The 21,037-nt window shown below is 42.9% G+C and overlaps 1 protein-coding gene across 1 annotated transcript; it reads left to right on the forward strand.

Annotated features, from left to right (window-relative positions):
* Positions 1-5,488: 5,488 nt before the first annotated feature.
* gnb5a (guanine nucleotide binding protein (G protein), beta 5a) lies at positions 5,489-17,345 on the forward strand. Its single transcript, XM_083762582.1, has 11 exons — positions 5,489-5,613; positions 7,666-7,802; positions 8,177-8,218; positions 11,646-11,722; positions 12,846-12,978; positions 14,121-14,264; positions 14,735-14,826; positions 15,316-15,364; positions 15,533-15,629; positions 15,844-16,010; positions 17,217-17,345. Exons 1-11 carry the CDS (start codon positions 5,496-5,498, stop codon positions 17,226-17,228), a joined length of 1,068 nt encoding a protein of 355 aa, XP_083618708.1. The 5' UTR covers positions 5,489-5,495; the 3' UTR covers positions 17,229-17,345.
* Positions 17,346-21,037: the final 3,692 nt, after the last annotated feature.

Consider the following 21,037-nt stretch of genomic DNA (forward strand, 5'->3'; position numbering starts at 1 on the left):
AGTGTACAAATGGAACCAAATGAATAGACTGGTCTAAACAACGCTCTGAACCAATTCATCTTCAGTGGAAACACTCTGAACTGGTTCAATATTAGGTGGGAAACATTATCCAAACCGGTTCAACCCTGATTGATTGATTGATTGATTGATTGATTGATTGATTGATTGATTGATTGAAAATGTAAAAGGAAATGTTTGAGGAAAGCACAGTTCAGTACTGCTAAGAGGCTGAGATATACCCAGACAAGCACTAAGACTTGTTTCCATTGGGGTCCTTCATTTTCAATTCATCAGAACATACAAATACACAGTAGCCTACTATGCAAGAACAAAAAAAGGGGGGCACGGTGGCACAGTTGGTACTACTGTCGCCTCACAGCTAGAAGGTCCTGGGTTCCATTCCCGCTCGGGGCGCTGTGGGTGCTGGCGGCGTGTTTCCTCCTCCGCGTCATCAGTGCCCATACCCGAAGGCGGGTTTGGCGAAAGGGCCTTTCTGTGTGGAGTTTGCATGTTCTCCCCGTGTCCCCTAGGGTAGGTACCCTCACAAAAACATGCAGTAATCCTGGTCTCTAAACTGCCTCCCCCTGGCCAGCTGGGACGCCTGATAAAGGGGAAAGGAACTGGTTGGAATAACGTGTTCCTTCCACGCGCTACGTCCAACCAGGGAAACTGTTGTCAGGTGTAAAGGAGCAACTTGGACACTCAAGCATGAAGGAAGCATGAGTTAAGTCCGTTGCTCTCCCTAGGTTGGCGGAGGGTGTGTAGAGCCCAGGATCACATCACAGGATGATTGACACAGGGGTGAAAAATGGGTTACAAAATCATGGGACAAAAAATATAAATTAAAAAAATAAAAATAAATAAAGAGAAAACATATAAATGGTTCGAAATCAAAATAACTACTTTTTTACAGGGATGGGTTATTGAATTGCAGCCCGCAAAGTGCTCTTTGAGAGCACTTTTGAAGGAGGCTTGGGATTCACATTACGACTGTTGGTAGGGCGTTCTACAATTTTAGTGGCATAGGAGCAAAATGAATGTAACCGCTTGTTTGAGCCAAATCTGGGTTGACCGTGATCTGGTGTTGTGCTTGTGGACTTCGTTGATGTTTAGGAAGCATTTGTACTTCCAGCATGGTCCTATGCATCCAATTAATCAAGAGTATAGAATATTAACAGGTTAATAATACATGTTGTCGACGAATACAATCGGCTATACATTGCAGGAGAACAGGGAAAAAGGAAAAATGCCATATGAACCGTGGTGTGTTGTTTTCATAGTCTCTTGAATAGTTTTAATTTAGTTTTAGTCTCATTTTAGTCACCTGGAATGTTTTAGTGTTAGTCTAGTTTTACTCGACTAAATATCATAAGATTTTAGTCGACTAAATCTACAGTTGATTTATTTTGGTGGGCCTTGATGCCGTCGTAATGGCTGATTTTACGACGCTTGTAGATCTGCTATTTTCAGCATGCAACTAATGGTAAAATGACTTATTCTGGATCTCTTGTCCACTAGTCCCTTCCTAACATTTTAGTCTAGTTTTTATCTGTTGACGAAATTGTCAGTATATTTATTATTTATTTTATTAGATCTACAAGCTCATAGCGCGCCACCGAGTGGCGTGCTACGAGCTTGTAGGTCTGCTATTTTAGAAAAATCTTAAAAATGCAGCAAAATCTTTGAATGTAATATTCTTTCAGAGCGAACGTTTTTTTTATTTCAACGTCAGGCCTAAATGGGTTAATCTCCACAAACCGTGAAACGTTTTATTTGTATTTTACCATCCGGTCTAAACCACACCGAGGTTAGGTTTAGAAACACAGAGCAGGCTTTCCTCCGAGGTGGAACGTGCAGTGGTGGAAAGCAACTAAGTACCTTTACTTAAGTACAATTTTGAGGTATTTGTACTTTCCAATTTCCAGTACTTTTACTTCTACTCCACTACATCTCAGAGCCAACATTTGTACTTTTACTTCACTACAATTATTTTAAAACTTGAGTTACTAGTTACTAGTTACTAGTGACCATTTGAAAAAAGCTCTCAATTGAGAGCTTGTAGATCGGCTATTTTCAATAGATTGTCTACACATTTTGAACTTGTGAAATGGGACATTCCGCAATATGAATACTTTTACTTTTGGTATTTTAAGTACGAATGAATATAAATTAATCTTGATTTAATTCACCTGTTTGTTTCCCATCGCAAGCGTTCCTCCAAACACAGCTGGTTTTGATTACAGAACTACTCAGTTTTTTATCCACTTCAAGATGACATCCAGTATTACTCGTTTTAATCAGCACGCTAAGATATGTATCTGAAAACATTATACGTTAGAAATAAGCCACGAGCTTTCCATCTGTCTGTGACTTGTAAACAAACACACTCTATGCGTCACAGCGGGGAAAATCTATTTTGAGTGAAACTTAAAAATAAAATGCCACAAAAAGCCATTGCACATCGTCTTTAAACATTTGTTTTCTAATTTATGGAATGTATTTGATTTAATTTCTTCATGAAATTACTGGTGGGGAAAAGATCATTGAATTATGTTTTTAATGGCATTCAAAATGTGTTTATGATTTATTGGGAATATTTTTCTTTTTGTTTGCTTTGTTTTGTTGTTTTAAAATAATAATGCCCAGGCAGTGGCGTAACTGTCTGGGCACCCGACTGGTAATCCAGTCGCAGTGTGCCGCGGGTTCGACTCCCGAGCCCGACACGGCCTTTACTGCATGTCTTCCCCCATCTCTCTCCCGTTTCCTGTCAGCCTACTGTCTGTCCCTTCAAAAAACCAATAAAAGGCGTAAGCCGCAAAAAAAAATAATAATAATAATAATAATAATAATAATAATAAAAATACATGTTGGAAACAAAGCATAAAGGGACAAAAGTGTCATACATATTGACCCAATGTTGATTATTCACATTTTTAATGTAGTTTTAGTCTTTTTGAATACAATTTAATTTAGTTTTAGTCCATATTTTAGCCGACAGCTGATTTTGTCTTGATGGCGTTGTAAATGGCTGATTTTACACTTTACAACAGATCTACAAGCTCGCAACGTCACTAGGGAAGCTTTTTATGAGGACCCAGTGTTTCTTAATTCCCTAGCCGTTTATTGGAAAACGGACCCTGATTTTGCCAGACTAGCGGCAAAGACCAGGTAGGAATATAATGTTGGCCGCCCTCCTAAATCTGCTCCTCTCCAACACACTGCCACATGCCTGTTTTCCAGCCTGTTTTCCAGCCCGCTCATGAGCCTGTTCACCAGTCAATCAGGCTTGGGTTAGCAGGCCGCCAGCCTGTCGGTCCAGCGCCGTAAGTTGGCTCTCGTTTAGCTATCTTCAGGGGGAACCGGGCAAGGGCCATGACTTCCAACACCGCCATGACGCTCCCAGCTGCTGCAGGATCCAGGGCTCTCCGCTGCCCAGCCTGCCTAGCCTGTGCAGCCTGCCACCTCTGCTGCCCAGCCTGCCCACCTCTGCTGCCCAGCCTGCCACCTCTGCTGCCCAGCCTGCCCACCTCTGCTGCCCAGCCTGCCCACCTCTGCTGCCCAGCCTGCCCAGCTCGGCTGCCCAGCCTGCCACCTCTGCTGCCCAGCCTGCCCACCTCTGCTGCCCAGCCTGCCACCTCTGCTGCCCAGCCTGCCCACCTCTGCTGCCCAGCCTGCCACCTCTGCTGCCCAGATCGGCTGCCCAGTCTGCCCAGCCTGCCACCTCTGCTGCCCAGCCTGCCACCTCTACTGCCCAGCTCGGCTGCCCAGTCTGCCCAGCCTGCCACCTCTGCTGCCCAGCCTGCCACCTCTACTGCCCAGCTCGGCTGCCCAGTCTGCCCAGCCTGCCACCTCTGCTGCCCAGTCTGCCCAGCTCGGCTGCCCAGCCTGCCCAGCTCTCTCTCCGCTGCCCAGCACCATGTTGCCCAGCATCCATGAGCTCTTCCCGCCAGCTGTCTCCATTGGTGACCTGCCTGCACCCTCTGCACACACGTTGAACTTTCTGCTTGTTGCTCTGCATTTAATCTTCTGCAAACCGGGGCAATATTTTCAAAATGATTACAAAATTGTCATTATTTATTTTCAAACTGCCGATCTACAAGCTCTGCTATCACCTATTTCTGAACATCATTATTATTATAGGCTACTTTTGTACTTTAAGTAGGCTACATTTGTATACCACTTTTGTACATGAATTCTGGACATGTATACCTTGTATCAGTATTTCTACAATGCAGTATCGATACTTTTACTTGAGTAAAACTGTATTTTTTTCCACCATTGGAGGTTTTTCAGACATAGCATCCTTCAACATCCAATCCGGCTCCTCCTCCTCTGTGACGTCAGGACATTCGCATCAGCTGGTGTTGTGAACTATCCTCATCAGCCTCCAGCAGGGTTGCCATGTCTGCTCTTTACAAGTGACTTTGGGCTTCTTTTTCGCTGTAAAGTAGCTTGTAAATATTTGGTAGGCCTATAGTTGCGCGTTGCGTTTTTTTGTTGTTTCTAAAGTGTATATTTAGTTGCTTTTATATAGGTGTGTTTGTCGTTTCCTAAATGTTGTTTAAACATGAGAGTGTCAGAGAGGCAGGGGCTGAAATCCCTTAAAAGGGCACGACAAAAATAGTGAAAATAGCAGATCTACAAGTTCGAAAATGTTTTATTACTTGTGCAAGCAGAGCGAGCAAGTAGCCTATTAGGCTACTGTGATCGGCTGCGTACGTCGGTGTTGTCCGTCGGCCAATAGGGGACCACCGTTCTTGTTGACGTAACTAATAGCCATACAATTTACTTGTGTGCAAGTATAGGCCATGAGGTACATGGCCTCAGCACATGAGCTTTACAGACAGTGCTTGCGCAAGCAGAGTGTGCAACTGTAATGTGTGTGTGTGTGTGTGTGTGTGTGTGTGTGTGTGTGTGTGTGTCAGGGTAAGAATGGTGGACCCTTATTGGCTGTTGATGGTGACGTAACTAAGGTTGGTATAAGGTCAATAACGGGTCTAAAGGATTTAGAACAGCAGTTGTAATAGATATTAGTTAGTAGCAGTACTTTTGCGCTCTGCAAGGCGCAAGTTGGCAATTCTTGGCATTTCTAGTTATCATTATTAGCCTATTATTTATTTTTTTACTCAATTCTTCAGATATACAAGCTCACAACATGTTGCAATGTTGTCGCATCATCAAATAGCTGAATATTAACATTTGAATTCCTCATGTGTGGAGTGGCTTCTTCTTTGAGGGGTTTAATTGTTTTCATAGAGTCTCAGACCATGGATGGTCGCTTATTTCTCTCACACAATCTGGCAACAACACAACACTGTCCTCCATCACATCATCATCCCCACCGCTCTCTCTCTCTCTCTCTCTCTCTCTCTGACACCAAAACGGACCTTATAAACACAACGAAAGGGCTTTAAACGGGACGCTATTATCACATTAACATAATCATACATAATAATAGTAAATATATGAGAGTGTTAGTGCCTGGCATCTACAGCATGGCGACCCAGCTGCAGCAGCAACCCCCCGTGGAGACCCTGTCCAGTCTGAAGACCGAGTCTGAGAGTCTGAAGACCAAGCTGGAAGATGAGAGAGCCAAGCTGCACGACGTGGAACGTAGGAGGATTATTATGCATTATTTACCATTTACAATCTGTGCGTTTTAACCCATATATATGGGCGACGTATAAGTGCTGTAAGCAAGAACAACGCAAGGCAATAGGCTACACATGCATGGAAATATAGTCATAGCAACATAGCCAAAGGATGTCCATAATCCTACATGGAAACTATGTGGATTGTACGATTATTATGAATTGTTATTATGATTATTATTATTATTATTACCATTATTATTTTTGTTATTATTATTATTACCATCATTATTATTACCAGGCTAGTATTATTATTATTATTATTATGCTTTTATTTTGCACTTATAAATAAATCATGCCACAGAAAGAATGAATTAACAGCAAGGACAATATAGGCTATAGCTGCATGTTTTATAAGTCTATATAGTTCGGATCATCACGTATTTCATACCGACTGTTACAGGTAGGCCTACGAGTCTGACGTTATCATTTTAATTGCTGTATCACCAACGGGAAGCAAACTTATTAAAAAAAAAACTCCACTGTAATTCCACTGTGTTTTTTATGATTTATTGATGCATGCATAATATAGGCTAAAGGCTATAGACAGTTCAGAGTCAGACCCTCATAGAGACGGCCTATATCGTTCGGTTCCGTGGAACCGTTCCAATTTAAGGACTGGCCGTCTATATGCGGGTCTGAACGATGCACGTTTCGCTGTTTTACGAGGAGGAGGTGAGATGAGGGCATATCTTATACGTCACAGCATTTCTGTCTGTCTGTCTGTAGCCTAATAACAGACCGTTAGCCATATTATGGAGCCATGCGCATATTTATTTAAGAATCTAAAACTGGACGGATGGATGGATGGATGGATGGATGGATGGGTGGGTGGATGGTTGGATGGATGGATGGGTGGAGTGACTGTCAGAATCCATTTAATTTCTATTCTGGTCACAATGAAATAAATTAATGGATTAATATGGGCTAAGTGCACTGACTGCACTTTCTGACCAATAGGCTGCTACCCCACTGGAATTAAAACCATTCAGTAGTATAGGATATAGGACAAGATGTCTGTCTGTCTGTCTGTCTGTCTGTCGCCTATTTATTGATCTGACGTGCCTATTTTGGACAAATGTGTCATTTACATAAATCTAGAGATTGTAGCCTAAATACATGGGCTTGGTAAAGGGATATTTTATCATCTACTCAGGATCATAGGCGCCGGAGAGGGGGTCATTTGGGTCTGAATGTCCCCCCGCGCACTGGGGAATGACTGGTCTATGTATTTATTTATTCCCGACCGATGCTGGTGGTCTGTCTATCACATGGGCGGAGCTTGAGGGGGTTCAGGGGGTGCGGTGCACCCCCTGGCAAAAAAAAATAAAAAAAAATAAGATTTTTTTTTTTTTTTTTTTTTTTTTTAACTTAACTTCTGGCTTCTGACTGTAGTTTGTAATCATCTCTCTTATCATGATATGATGACTCGCTGTATGGCTGCGCGCACGCTTTGCGTGCGTGCAGGTGTCGTTGGCCAAGCAGTCGCACCCCCAGGCGTCAAGTTCAAGCTCCGCCTATGGTCTATCACCGTCGACAAGCGCCCCGGAAGACAATTTCCAATTTTTAATTTTTTTCCATAGACGTTTCATAAAAGTATTTATTTAAAGACCTTATAAGCCAACTCGGATCGTGACAATTGATGACAATCATAAACACAATTTGTTGGGCCGAACAAATAATAATTAGATTAAAGAAAAACAACCAAAGAAAGTGTTGCACCCTGCCCTTTTTTCTTCTTTCTAATATAGGCCTATATTTCTTTTCCATGAAATGTTTTTTATGGAAACTTGTTCTTTTAGATTTCCAAATAATATATTTAAAAATAAATGAAAAAAAAGTATGTACTTTGCTGAGTGCTAATGTACTTAGTATACTTTACACTACTGGTATACAATGCACAAGGTAGTGTCTAACATAGGCATGGTCTCTCTCTCTCTCTCTCTCTCTCTCTCTCTCTCTCTCTCTCTCTCTCTCTCTCTCTCTCTCTCTCTCTCTCTCTCTCTCCCTCCAGTGCACCAGGTAGCAGAGAAGATGGAGGGTCTGGGTCAGTTTGTGATGAAGACCCGAAGGACCCTGAAGGGACATGGAAACAAGGTCCTGTGCATGGACTGGTGTCGAGACAAGAGACGCATCGTCAGCTCGTCTCAGGTATACCGTTAGATTTATTATAACCCATTGTGGGCGGGAACCCCCTTTTGGTGTTTTAAGGATTATGTTCTACTTTAGCTATTGAAAAATAGCAGATCTACAAGCTCATAGTGCGGCACCGAGTGCCGCGCTATGAGCTTGTGTAGATCTGCTATTTTTGGAAAATCATAAAAATGTGGCGCAAATCTTTGAATATATATTCTTTCAGAGCGAATATATTTAACTAAAATCTTTGCTTCTGGGAGGGTCTGGGGGTTAATTATTATTATTAATATTATTATGAATAATAATAATAATAATGTGCATCTATATAAGTTACTTATGCAACTTGTGTAAACGTTTACTGATAAAATGTCCCTCACTGTTTATTTCAGGATGGAAAAGTTATCGTGTGGGATGCTTTTACCACCAACAAGGTAAGGTATAAAATGCAATGTATACCAATGTAATAGGCCTACTGTATTTTACATAGGCCTACTGTAACAGGGGTCTTCAACCAGGGCTCAACGCTTAGCATTTTTCCAAGTAGCACGTGTGCTACTAAGTTGAAAAATATAGTAGCACACACATTTTAGGAGCACGATGAAAAGTTATCAAATAATGTGTTTTTGAGGGGCTATATACAGCTTTAGACCACACACGTCTCAATATTTGCCATTGACGATGAACGGATAAATTAGGTCAAAATTCCGCTAAATATGACGTAAATTAAACATCAAAACATTAACCGCCATTGACTTTGAAAGGACAAGTTACGTCATATGTAAACGAGCAAATCAACTAACCAATCACAGGCAACAGGCGTTCTGATTGGCCATTATGAGATGATTGACCATGATGTATGATGATAAGAGTGCCCCTCACTTCACACAGGTGTGATTTTTATTTAATACAGTGATACGAGGTAGGGGCGGGCAATATGGCAAAATATTATATCACAACATATTTTCAGAAATGATCACAATATTGATATTCATCTGGATATCATTGTTATGTTGGTTTTTATATAATCTATATAATCAATTTGTTTTTATGCTGTTAGATATTCAAATGAACGCCGCATTGAGCCTCGACATGTTGTTAGCTTGTAGCTCTGCTCTTTTTGGCGAACGACACCGCCGTTCAGAAATATAAATGTAGGTATAGAACTGTGACTATAGAATGTGCACTTTCTGTAGAGCCTTGTCTTTATCACGATTGACTGGTCAAATTCTGTAGTCGCACCGGTGCTACAAATAAAATTTGACAACTCGCACCGTGCTATTTTTTGTAGCAAATGCGAGTACCTAGTCACACTGTCGAGCCCTGTCTACAACAGGGGATTTAAAGGAATCCAAACAGCTATATTTGCAGCAGGCTTTTATTTACTTTTGCACCAGCCTCGGCCAAAAGGTCAGACGACTCAGGCCTGATTTAGATCAAGTCAGATCCAATTCAAATCCGACTTCTGGCCCGGTCATTCACACTACCGTATCCGATCTGTGCATGCAGACTCAACTGCAACAACTCAACGCAAAGCCGCCCTGCATCGACATATCTGCTTATGGTTACCGTGGTAACCAACAACAATCTAACAAAAAAGTTAGGAGCGCACACAGTAGGGAGGTGCTGACCACGGGAGACAAACTTTAAAATAGAAAGGAGAGGTCGCACAGCTCGTAGTCCCGATGCCAAAAATACTTTTTATTATACAATACAATAACAAGTATTTTTGGCATCGGGACTACGAGCTCTCCTTTCTATTTTAACCAACAACAATCTGACATTGCAGATAGGATCAAATTCGAAACCACCTCTGGATGAGACTCAAGTCTTGAAAAAAATCAAATTCCATATTATGTGACCTGTCTGCATTTAGACTTATTTCTATCTTGAATGACACAGATCTGATTCAGGCTATACATTCAGGCTAGATTTGGCTGCCAGTGTAAATCAGGCCTCAGACCCCTGGCTACTATTTGGTACCTAGTATTATTTTGTAGACATAATATTATTTTGCTCCAGTATTAGTGTATTGTGTCTCTGGGTGTTTAGAAGTATAAGCCAGCCAGGCTATAGTTTAGAAGCATGCTGTCACCATGTTTTCTTGTGTCCCTGGCAGAGACATGCCCACGAGCCTCGGAGCTCGAGTCCGAGTCAAGTCTAGAGTCTTTGGGGTCGATTTCCGAGTCGAGTCTAGAGTCTTTGGGGGTCGAGTCCGAGTCAAGTCTAGTCTTTGGGGTCGAGTATACGAGTCAAGTCTAGAGTCTTTAGCCACGAGTACGAGTCAAGTCTAGAGTCTTTATCGACGAGTACGAGTCAAGTCTAGAGTCTTTAGCCACGAGTACGAGTCGAGTCTGGAATCTCTGTAAACAAAAGGGGAAAAAAAATCAGGTTTTCATTTATTTAATTGTTAATTTATATGACATAGCCTAAGGCTGAAATACAGTTGTGATGATCTACACACGCAACCCAAAATGAAAAATGCACAGAATGAATGAGCTTGTAGATCTGCTATTAATGTGGTGCAAATCTTTGAATATATATTATTTCAGAGCCAACGTCCCTGGAACAACATATTTTCAGATGGGGGTCCGCGGCCAAACACAGATAATGCTGGGGGTCCTTGACATGAAATAGTTTGAGAACCACTGACATAGAAACATGGGTTTTTAAGAAAACTGTCAGGATTTAGAAGACATTTGTAGAATCGTCCACAGGTCTAAATGGGTTAATAAGTAGGCATATGAAACAAATCACTGGTGCTGCGCTGTGTTCAGTGCATAACGAGACCGCTCAACCACGGTCACTCTCCTCTCATGTTCACAGTCACCACAGTAGTTAGCCAGTTTCAGGAAAGGCACAATGTACTAATAATCATGTTGGCTGTTAAAGTTCCACTTCCAACCTTCTCATGTGGTTCCATTTCCAGGACAGGAGTGAATAACCTAAACGTCTCTGAAGTAGGTATAGATCTCCATTTAGTTTCCACTGAAGAAACAGTGTTATGATTATATCCCAAGTAGTGTATCAGTTCGAAAAGTGAACCTTTTTCATTATCCATCTTATTCGTGCAATGGTCCAAAACAGAGCTGCAGCTACGTATATCGTCAGAAGGCATTTGTAGAATCAGCCTCAGGTCGAAGTAAAATGGCCCATGCGAAGGTGTTTCATGCAAGGTTTCCTAAAGTAACAACTTAGGCTATTATTTAATACTGTAGTGTAAACTGTTTGCACCATAGATAGCCTCTCAAACCCATGGCTTGTTCCGATGCGTAACGTGCGTCGGGCCGGCTACAACCACCCAAAAAAAACAGACATACAAGCTGTCGACACGCCGTTTCATGGCGTGTTGACAGCTTGCAGATCTGTTATTTTGGGGACATAACCAAGGAGTATAGGCTACAAGCCTGTAAGTACTGTAACATTGCATGGGCTCAGTCATTGATTGTCCATGTCGAGTCTGGAGTCTTTGAGGGGCGAGTCCAAGTCAAGTCTGGAGTCTTATTTGTGGCGACTGAGTCTTATAGTAGGAGTCTTTAACTTGAGTCACCATCTCTGGTCCATGGTTCTAGGAGCATGCAGTGATCATATTTTCTTGTGTCCATGGTTCTATAGGAACATGCGGTGACCATGTTTACTTGGGACCCTGGTTCTAGGAACATGCGGTGATCATGTTTACTTGTGTCCATGGTTCTAGGAACATGCGGTGACCATGTTTACTTGGGCCCCTGGTTCTAGGAACATGCGGTGACCATGTTTTCTTGTGTCCGTGGTTCTAGGAACATGCGGTGACCATGTTTGCTTGTGTCCCTGGTTCTAGGAACATTCGGTGACCATGTTTACTTGTGTTCATGTTTCTAGGAGCATGCGGTGACCATGCCGTGCACATGGGTGATGGCCTGTGCCTACGCTCCCTCTGGCTGTGCTGTAGCGTGTGGGTGAGTGACTCTATCCCTTTCACATTTCAACTCCATGTACTGTGTGTAAACTTTAAAGATGGAGTGCCACCATTTTTTTCCACCCTAAAACATGATAATCAGGTAATATTACAATATAAGGGGGAAGAACTTTTTTCCAAAAAGTGTACAGTATTTGTTAAAATCATGCTTTTATGTGGACACGCCCACCAGTTCATTAAGTATGCCTGGTTTGCCTGGTGGGTGGTGAAGGGTGGTGATCCACCTGAACTGAAGCCGCACCCACAGCTGTAGTTGTATGATAAAGGGGGAGGGGTTAGGGGAGGGGCTGATAGTGTGGTGTCACTATATTACTGTTTACTTTATTGGCCCGTTTGACTGTCAAGGGTTCAGCCTCCAGGAAGAAACCCTAAATACAAAGTTAATACACCATTGCACATAAAAACTCCAGGGTGTTTAATGAAGTACTGTCACCTCATAGACACATGAAAAACTGGAAAAATAAAATAAATTGTGCCACTCCATATTTAACACGTCTTATCCAGAGCGACGTACACCAGTGTCTTATCCAGAGCGATGTACACCAGCGTAAGATCAGCGTAAACCACTGGCTCCCAAACGTTTTAGCTCGAGACCTGCAGAAGACAGATTAGATTTACTCTGGGACCCAAATGAGTGCAAATAATAAGGGAAAATTAGCTAAATATGTGGCAAACTACAAAAAAAAATGCTTACCACTAGCTTTTCTTGACAAATGTGTTCATAACTATCACCTATCAATTTGTTCCAATTTGTTTCCCTGGGGAAACTTTGTGACAGCTCCTGAAAGTTGGGGTACCATTAACTCATTGACCGCCATCTAGTGGTGGCTCAGAGCGGCGCACCCGAGACATGGCCAAAGCATTTCCGGGGGTCCCCAGCTTAAAAATTGAGATGCCATGCCATAGACAGCATAAGACCGGAGTGTTATGAGCGCATATACAGGATGTATATGCGGCTATGGACGTTTTAGTAAAGTTTTTGTGCAAAACTAATGCTTGTCTGTCTGTCTGTCTGTCTGTCTGTCTGTCTGTCTGTCTGCCTGCCTGCCTGCCTGCCTGCCTGCCTGCCTACCTGCCTGCCTGCCCGCCCTGTCACACTTCAGTGGTCTGGACAACAAGTGCTCGGTGTATCCTCTCTCTCTGGACAAGAACGAGAATCTGGCGGCCAAGAAAAAGTCTGTGGCCATGCACACAAACTACCTGTCTGCCTGCTCCTTCACCAACTCTGACATGCAGGTACCTGTCTGTCTGTCTGTCTTGTCAGTCTGTCTTTCATCATGGCCCGCCAAAAATGTTGACGCCAAAATACATTGTAGTCGTTAAAATCATATGATATTCAGTCGACTAAAGCTATACTGAAACTAAAAACTTTTCAGATGACTGTATTAATGCCTGTGATCATATAAAGCCTGTGGGCATGCCTCACACAAAGGCGGACATCTGGTCACCCTACTGTGCACTGTTTTTGTAACAATCCCGGACGAGCCCCCATTTGTAATGGCCAGCCGGGGCGCCTGATGGAGGGGAAAGGATCTGGTTGGAATAACGTGTTCCTTCCACGCGCTACGTCCAACCAGGGAAACTCCCCCCTGTCAGGTGTAAAGGAGCAACTTGGACACTCAAGCATGAAGGAAGCATGAGTTAAGTCCGTTGCTCTCTCCAGGTTGGCGGAGGGTGTGTAGAGCCCAGGATAACATTAGATGATTGACACAGGGGTGAAAAATGGGTTACAAAATCGTGGGATAAAAAATATATTAAAAAATAAATAATAAATAATATTGTAATGTTTTGGGACAGATCCTGACGTCCAGTGGAGATGGGACCTGTGTTTATATTACATTGTTTGGGACAGATCTTGACGTCCAGTGGAGATGGGACCTGTGTTTATATTGTAATGTTTGGGGACAGATCTTGACGTCCAGTGGAGACGGGACCTGTGCGCTGTGTTTAAATTGTAATGTTTGGGGACAGATCTTGACGTCCAGTGGGGATGGGGCCTGTGTTTATATTGTAATGTTTTGGGGACAGATCTTGACGTCCAGTGGGGACGGGACCTGTGCGCTGTGTTTATATTATAATGTTTGGGGACAGATCCTGACGTCCAGTGGGGACGGGACCTGTGCGCTGTGTTTATATTGTAATGTTTGGGGACAGATCTTGACGTCCAGTGGGGACGGGACCTGTGTTTATATTGTAATGTTTGGGGACAGATCTTGACGTCCAGTGGAGATGGGACCTGTGTTTATATTGTAATGTTTGGGGACAGATCTTGACGTCCAGTGGAGATGGGACCTGTGTTTATATTGTAATGTTTGGGGACAGATCTTGACGTCCAGTGGGGATGGGACCTGTGTTTATATTGTAATGTTTGGGGACAGATCCTGACGTCGAGTGGGGACGGGACCTGTGCGCTGTGGGACGTAGAGAGCGGTCAGCTCCTCCAGAGTTTCCACGGCCATGCGGCGGACGTGCTGTGTCTGGACCTCGCTCCGTCCGAGACGGGGAACACCTTCGTGTCCGGGGTGAGAAGAACCACACGTTCACACACACACACACACACACACACACACACACACACACACACACACACACACACACACGCAGATTCTACAAATGCCTTCTAAACTGTCATGTTTCTATATCAGTGGTTCTCAAACATTTTCATGTCAACTACCCCCAAGATTTTATATGTAATTGGCCGCCGACCACCATCTGAATATGTTGTTCCATGGACCCTCCCCCCCCACCCAGAAGCAAAGACTTGAGTTAAAAACGTTTGCTCGGAAATAATATATATTATTCAAAGATTTGTGCCACATTTTCATGATTTTTCAAAACTAGCAGACCTACAAGCTCATACAAGCTCATACAAGCTCATAGCGCGGCACTTATGAGCTTGCAGATCTGCTATTTTTCAATAGCTAAAGCGTAATATAACACAACATGTGAGTACGTTTTCCACCAGTGCTTTTTTGTCTTCCCGCGGTGGCAGGGCTGTGACAAGAAGGCCAACGTGTGGGACATGCGTTCAGGACAGTGCATCCAGTCCTTTGAAACCCACGAGTCAGACATCAACAGTGTCAAGTAACACACGCACACACGCGCACGCACGCTCGCTTGCACGCACGCACACACACACGGCAAGTCGTTAACCCATTCTGACCTGAGATCAGATTCATACGAGGTTTTCCACTGGACACACACTGGTCTGATAAAACCATTCTGACCTGAGATCAGATTCTAAAAATGTCAGTCGTTCTTCGATTTTTCAAAAATGGCAGACCTAGATCTGCTATTTTTCAATAGATAAAGCATAACATGATGCTAACACCAAAATGGGTGCCCGGTCAGAATGGGTTAACATGGTTTATTGATCACTATACTGTAGTTTCTGATCTGCATTATATGCGAATGTGTGTGGGTGTGTGTGTGTGTGTGTGTGTGTGTGTGTGTGTGTGTGTGTGTGTGTGTGTGTGTGTGTGTGTGTGTGTGTGTGTGTGTGTGTGTGTGTGTGTGTGTGTGTGTGTGCGCGCGCGCGCGTGCGTGCGTGCGTGCATGTTTCTTCGTCAATAGATACTATCCTAGTGGAGATGCCTTTGCCTCTGGCTCTGATGACGCTACAGTGAGTAATCTGTCTGTCTGTCCGTCCGTCTGCCCGCCCGCCTGCCTGTCTGTCTGTCACAGTGTTTCCTGTCATTTTCACTGACAGTGTGTAAATTACACTGTAATCTTTGTTAAAGTGTAATCTTTGTTTACAGTGTATGAAATGAAACATGAATGTGTATTCCAGTGTCGTCTGTATGACCTGAGGGCGGACAGAGAAGTGGCCATTTACTCCAAAGAAAGCATCATTTTTGGAGTCTCCAGCGTTGACTTCTCTCTCAGTGGTAGGATCATTATTGATTTATTGATTACTGTCACAATATAGAGCTATTTAACAATGCTACTGAACACACACTATATAGCAATGATTACTGTCACACTATAGAACTGTTTAACACTTATTTTAATTAAGAAATATGACTTCAGATTCACGCATCGAGTCGAGAAATGTTCCGGTCCATATTGTTAACGCACAGTTCACATTTTAACCCTCTCAAGGGCGGCTACTTTTCGGCGGCTACAACGACTACACCCTGAACGTGTGGGACGTCCTGAAGGGGACCAGGGTGTCCATCCTGTTTGGACACGAGAACCGCGTCAGCACCCTGAGAGTGTCCCCGGACGGAACCTCCTTCTGCTCGGGGTCCTGGGACCACACTCTGAGAGTGAGACAGCCTTTATTAATGCATTCACACTCTGAGAGTGAGACAGCCTTTATTAATGCATTCACACTCTGAGAGTGAGACAGGCTTCATTCATTCATTCACACTCTGAGAGTGAGACAGCCTTTATTAATGCATTCACACTCTGATAGTGAGACAGGCTTCATGCATTCATTCATTCATTCACACTCTGAGAGTGAGACAGCCTTTATTAATGCATTCACACTCTGATAGTGAGACAGGCTTCATGCATTCATTCATTCGTTAATTCATTCATACTCTGAGAGTGAGACAGCCTTTATTAATGCATTCACACTCTGATAGTGAGACAGGCTTCATTCATTCATTCATTCACACACACTCTGAGAGTGAGACAGCCTTTATTAATGCATTCACACTCTGATAGTGAGACAGGCTTCATTCATTAATTCATTCACACTCTGAGAGTGAGACAGCCTTTATTAATGCATTCACACTCTGATAGTGAGACAGGCTTCATTCATTCATTCATTCACACTCTGAGAGTGAGACAGCCTTTATTAATGCATTCACACTCTGATAGTGATACAGGCTTCATGCATTCATTCATTCACACTCTGAGATTGAGACAGCCTTTATTAATGCATTCACACTCTGATAGTGAGACAGGCTTCATTCATTCATTCACACGCTGAGAGTGAGACAGGCTTCATTCATTCATTCACACTCTGAGAGAGAAGGGCCTCATTCATTCATTCACACTCTGAGAGTGAGACAAGCCTCATTCATTCATTCGCACTCTGAGAGTGAGACAGGCCTCATTCATTCATTCACACGCTGAGAGTGAGACAGGCTTCATTCATTCATTCACACTCTGAGAGAGACAGGCCTCATTCATTCATTCACACTCTGAGAGTGAGACAGGCCTCATTCATTCATTCGCACTCTGAGAGTGAGACAGGCCTCATTCATTAATTCGCACTCTGAGAGTGAGACAGGCCTCATTCATTCACACTCTGAGAGTGAGACAGGCCTCATTCATTCATTCACACTCTGAGAGTGAGACAGGCCTCATTCATTCACACTATGAGAGTGAGACAGAGTAAAAGCGGCCATGTCTTCCCGGCACCCCAGAGCTTTTATTTTGAAGGAATCCTGATTGTGTTAACGGTCAGTGGAGTTCTGTGAAAGTCCCTTTCTAACGAGCGTCTATCTCCGTCCGCATTTCAGATCTGGGCTTAACGACTGACGGTGAGGTCGGAGGAAGAAGAAGATGAAGACGATGGCAGACATAGTCTTAAAGACGATGAAGATGATGAAGAGGATGGTGGTGGTGAGGTGGACATAGTCTTAACGATGATGAAGAGGATGAAGATGATGGTGGTGGTGGTGGTGGTGAGGTGGACGGAGTCTAAAAAGTGGTTCCAAAGCTTTTTTTATCCCGTTATACCCAAAAGAGAAATGTGATCTCTCCCCCACAACCCGGCCTTCACGCAAATACACTACTAGAAAAAAAAAACCCAAATCCGTACATTTTACACTGAAATCCTCCCCATTTACCGTGACCCGGCGTCTCCAAGCGAACGTGAAGCCCGGAGCGAGCGAGTTGCCGTGTTGAACGTTGCGAGGTTCGGTACAGCTGACTCGGGGTACTTAGAGTTGTAAAGCCAATTCTCCATATGCAGACCACGGCCATCTTACCATATAAGTTCATGGCAAAGTGCTAACAAGGTGCAACTTCCATTGGCAGCCCATTCATCCAAACAGAAAAGTCCTATCTGATTGTATTACACAACGTCAAACTCACCAACGTTGCAGCTGTACGGAAAGCTTGAATTATTCTCTTTCTATCCTCAAAAGTGTTTGTTTCATAAAAATCCACTGTATACATGTTATGAGCTACTTTGTGTCCTTGCGGGTGATTATTTTTCTAAGTGCTGGAGTTTGGAAGTGCTCGTTGGATATCAACTCAACTGCCCCTGTGTACCACCTGTTTTGAATTAGCACATAATGCAGGAGGCAGCAGGACATTGCTTTACTGAAAACGAGTGCTTCCAAACTCTGATGGGAACATATGGCCGGGGTCTGCAAATGGGCAATAGGCCCAGTATCGTAAATAATGTCAAACACGGTGAAAAATACCACGGATTGGCAATTCAGGACATACGATACTAGTTAAAGCCACTTCTCCGTCGTCGCCGTGGAAACAGTAGTAGAGTATAGTATGTATGGATTTCGGGGTTTGCTAGTAGTGTGTGTCCCCTGGACGCAAACTAGTGAAAATAGCCGATCTACAAGCTCACAACGCGTCGCTTCGACGCCACGCTGTGAGCTTATAGATCGGCACTACGACTTAAACATCTTGGTTTCTAATTTATGGAAATTTTATTTTATATTTCTTTACTAAATTATACTGAAATAAATCGTTGAATTTAGTTTTTAATTTAATTTAAATACTTTTTTGGAGGGGAATGTTTGAACATTCTGAAATAATGATCAATAATATAAACCAAATGTAGGAAACAAAAGGACCCATAAAAATATGTCTGCGAGACTGCGACCCACAAATGGGTCCCGAGCCAGTGTTTGGGAACACAGTGATCTAAAGGGACGTTATTCATAATATAACAATAATTTAACAACGATGCAGTGTTGATTTCATCGACTAAAACTTTGACGAAAAATGTTCGTCGACTTCCTTTTTTCACTGACAAAAACTAAGTGGAAACTAAATGAAAACTAAGCTATGATGACTAAAACTAAAGATACTGACAATTTTGTCAACAAATAAAACCTAGACTACAATGTTAGGAAGGACAAGAGTGGACAAGAGATCCAGTATAAGTCATTTTACACTTGGTTGCATGCAGAAAATAGCCGACCTACAAGCTCACAACGCATCGCAGCACGGCGCGTTGTGAGATTGTAGATCGGCTATTTTCAGCAAGTATAAAATCAGTCATTATGACGGCATCAAGGCCCGCCAAAACACATTTTAGTCGACTAAATCAACTGTAGATTTAGTCGACTAAAATCTTATGATATTTAGTCGACTAAAACTAGACTAACACTAAAACATTCCAGGTGACTAAAATGTGACTGAAACTAAATGGAAACTATTGAAGAGACTATGACTAAAACTAAAATCTGCCAAAAACAACACTGCAACGATGATTATGTGAGTTTCTACACTGACGTCCACTGACGTCCTATTAGACCTATTATGGGCGATTCTACCAATGTCTTCTAAAATCGGACATGCAGTCTGACAATAGTTTTAAGAAAATAATTGAAGGACCCCCAGAATTATGCATTTAAGCCATAACCCCCAATCTCAGAATATTTTGTTCCCCCCACCCCCAGAAGAGTTGAAAATACTGGAAAAAAGGACTTACTTGTGACACACATTGCACGTACTGTCAGCAGCTGTCAGAGTCAACAGAGATTTTTTTAATTTTTCTTTCTTTTTGCACACACCAGTTACTCACCACCATGAAGTCTTGAATTCAGTTTTTGTCACATTCCTAAGCCAATAATTATTTGATTGAATACTTTCAATACAGTACAAATAATTCAAGGTCTGCTAAAAGGATTTATCCAAGAAAGCCTATTGGCTGGTTTCCATTTGGGTCCTTTATTAAATTGTACTCAATTCATCGACAACATTAACGATAATATCTCCATGAATCGAAGGTTCATGGGGTGTGTTATTGACACAGTAATACAGAAAATAAGACCTACAGAACAAAGAAAAACAACATTGTGGGGACTTGTTTCCAAGTCAACAAATACAGTACAAAGCCTATATATTGCGCCACCACTTACACTCTAAAACCTTTTAAAAATATCACAACGTGTTAATGTAGATTGGCTAGTTGGCTTTGGCTCTTATGTCCCGAGACATAGCCAAAGCATTTTTACGGGGGTCCCCAGCCAAAAACGTTGAGAACCCCTGGCGTAAGATATGGACCTTAATGTACCAAAGAGAAAAATAGGGGGAAAAAAGCAGCGGCAGTGAATGAGACCTCCTTTACATTATCTCCCCCTTGTGGTGTGTCCTGGTAGATGTTGTTTTTTTCAGGCCAAAAAGAGGAGCCTACCAGCTAGCATTGTAATCGTCTCCCGGTCTCTTTGTTAATAACAAAACATTCCCGAGTAGAGGTGAATGAGACCGACAGCATCCCACATGGCCTTCCGAATGGATTTTGATTGGCTGCCGGTGTTTGTATCATCGTTTTATCATCTGTTATATTATTAAGTCTTTCTGGAACAGGGGTCATCGCCACCCTGGCTGAGAGTGTACAGATGAAACCAAATGGACCCGTAAACGCTCTCAGGCCTCACTCACACCTATACATCTAGCATACAACAATGTTGCATGGTAGATGTAAGCAAGTTGCAAGTGTCATGGCCGCCCCAATGCATTTCCAATGGAAGTCACATGGTTTGATACAACATGTTGGACTACAAGCTGTTGTATGGCTTTCGGCTGTGTTTCGACTGCCCCCCCCCCCCCCCCCCCCCATACAACACAAATGTTGTGTCAAACCATGTGACTCCCATTGGAAATGCATTGGGGCAAGATGTATCACACCCTTTGTATACAACAAGCATACATCAGTCTGTTGCGAAGGTGTGAGTGAGGCCTCAGAGTTAAAGGGGTGTAAAACTAAATCAAATCAAACAAGGCCAAGTCTTTGTCACGGACATAATTGATGCCCCTCCGCCCCCTGTATACGGACACATTGATGACGCCTGTTCTGGAACTTATATAAACTATTTAATCTATTGTTGTGGTGTGTGGACTCCACTACAATTCAGGAGGACTTTCAAAGGACACACTTTATAGTTGTGGTTGACTGGTTGTCGTTATCATGCTCTGGTGTGATGGGAGAAGATGAGGGTAGATAGATCGTCGTCACTTTGCTTGAGTACAATCGTATAGCTAGGGGCAATTCAGTAGTACATATATTCCTTGTATGTACGTACGTATACATAGGCGGATCTAGAAATTATGGGCCCCTGGGTCACCACCATGCAAAAGGCCCCCC

The sequence above is a fragment of the Protomyctophum parallelum genome, assembly GCF_964188405.1.
Source record: "Protomyctophum parallelum genome assembly, chromosome: 4".
Lineage (NCBI taxonomy): Eukaryota > Metazoa > Chordata > Actinopteri > Myctophiformes > Myctophidae > Protomyctophum > Protomyctophum parallelum.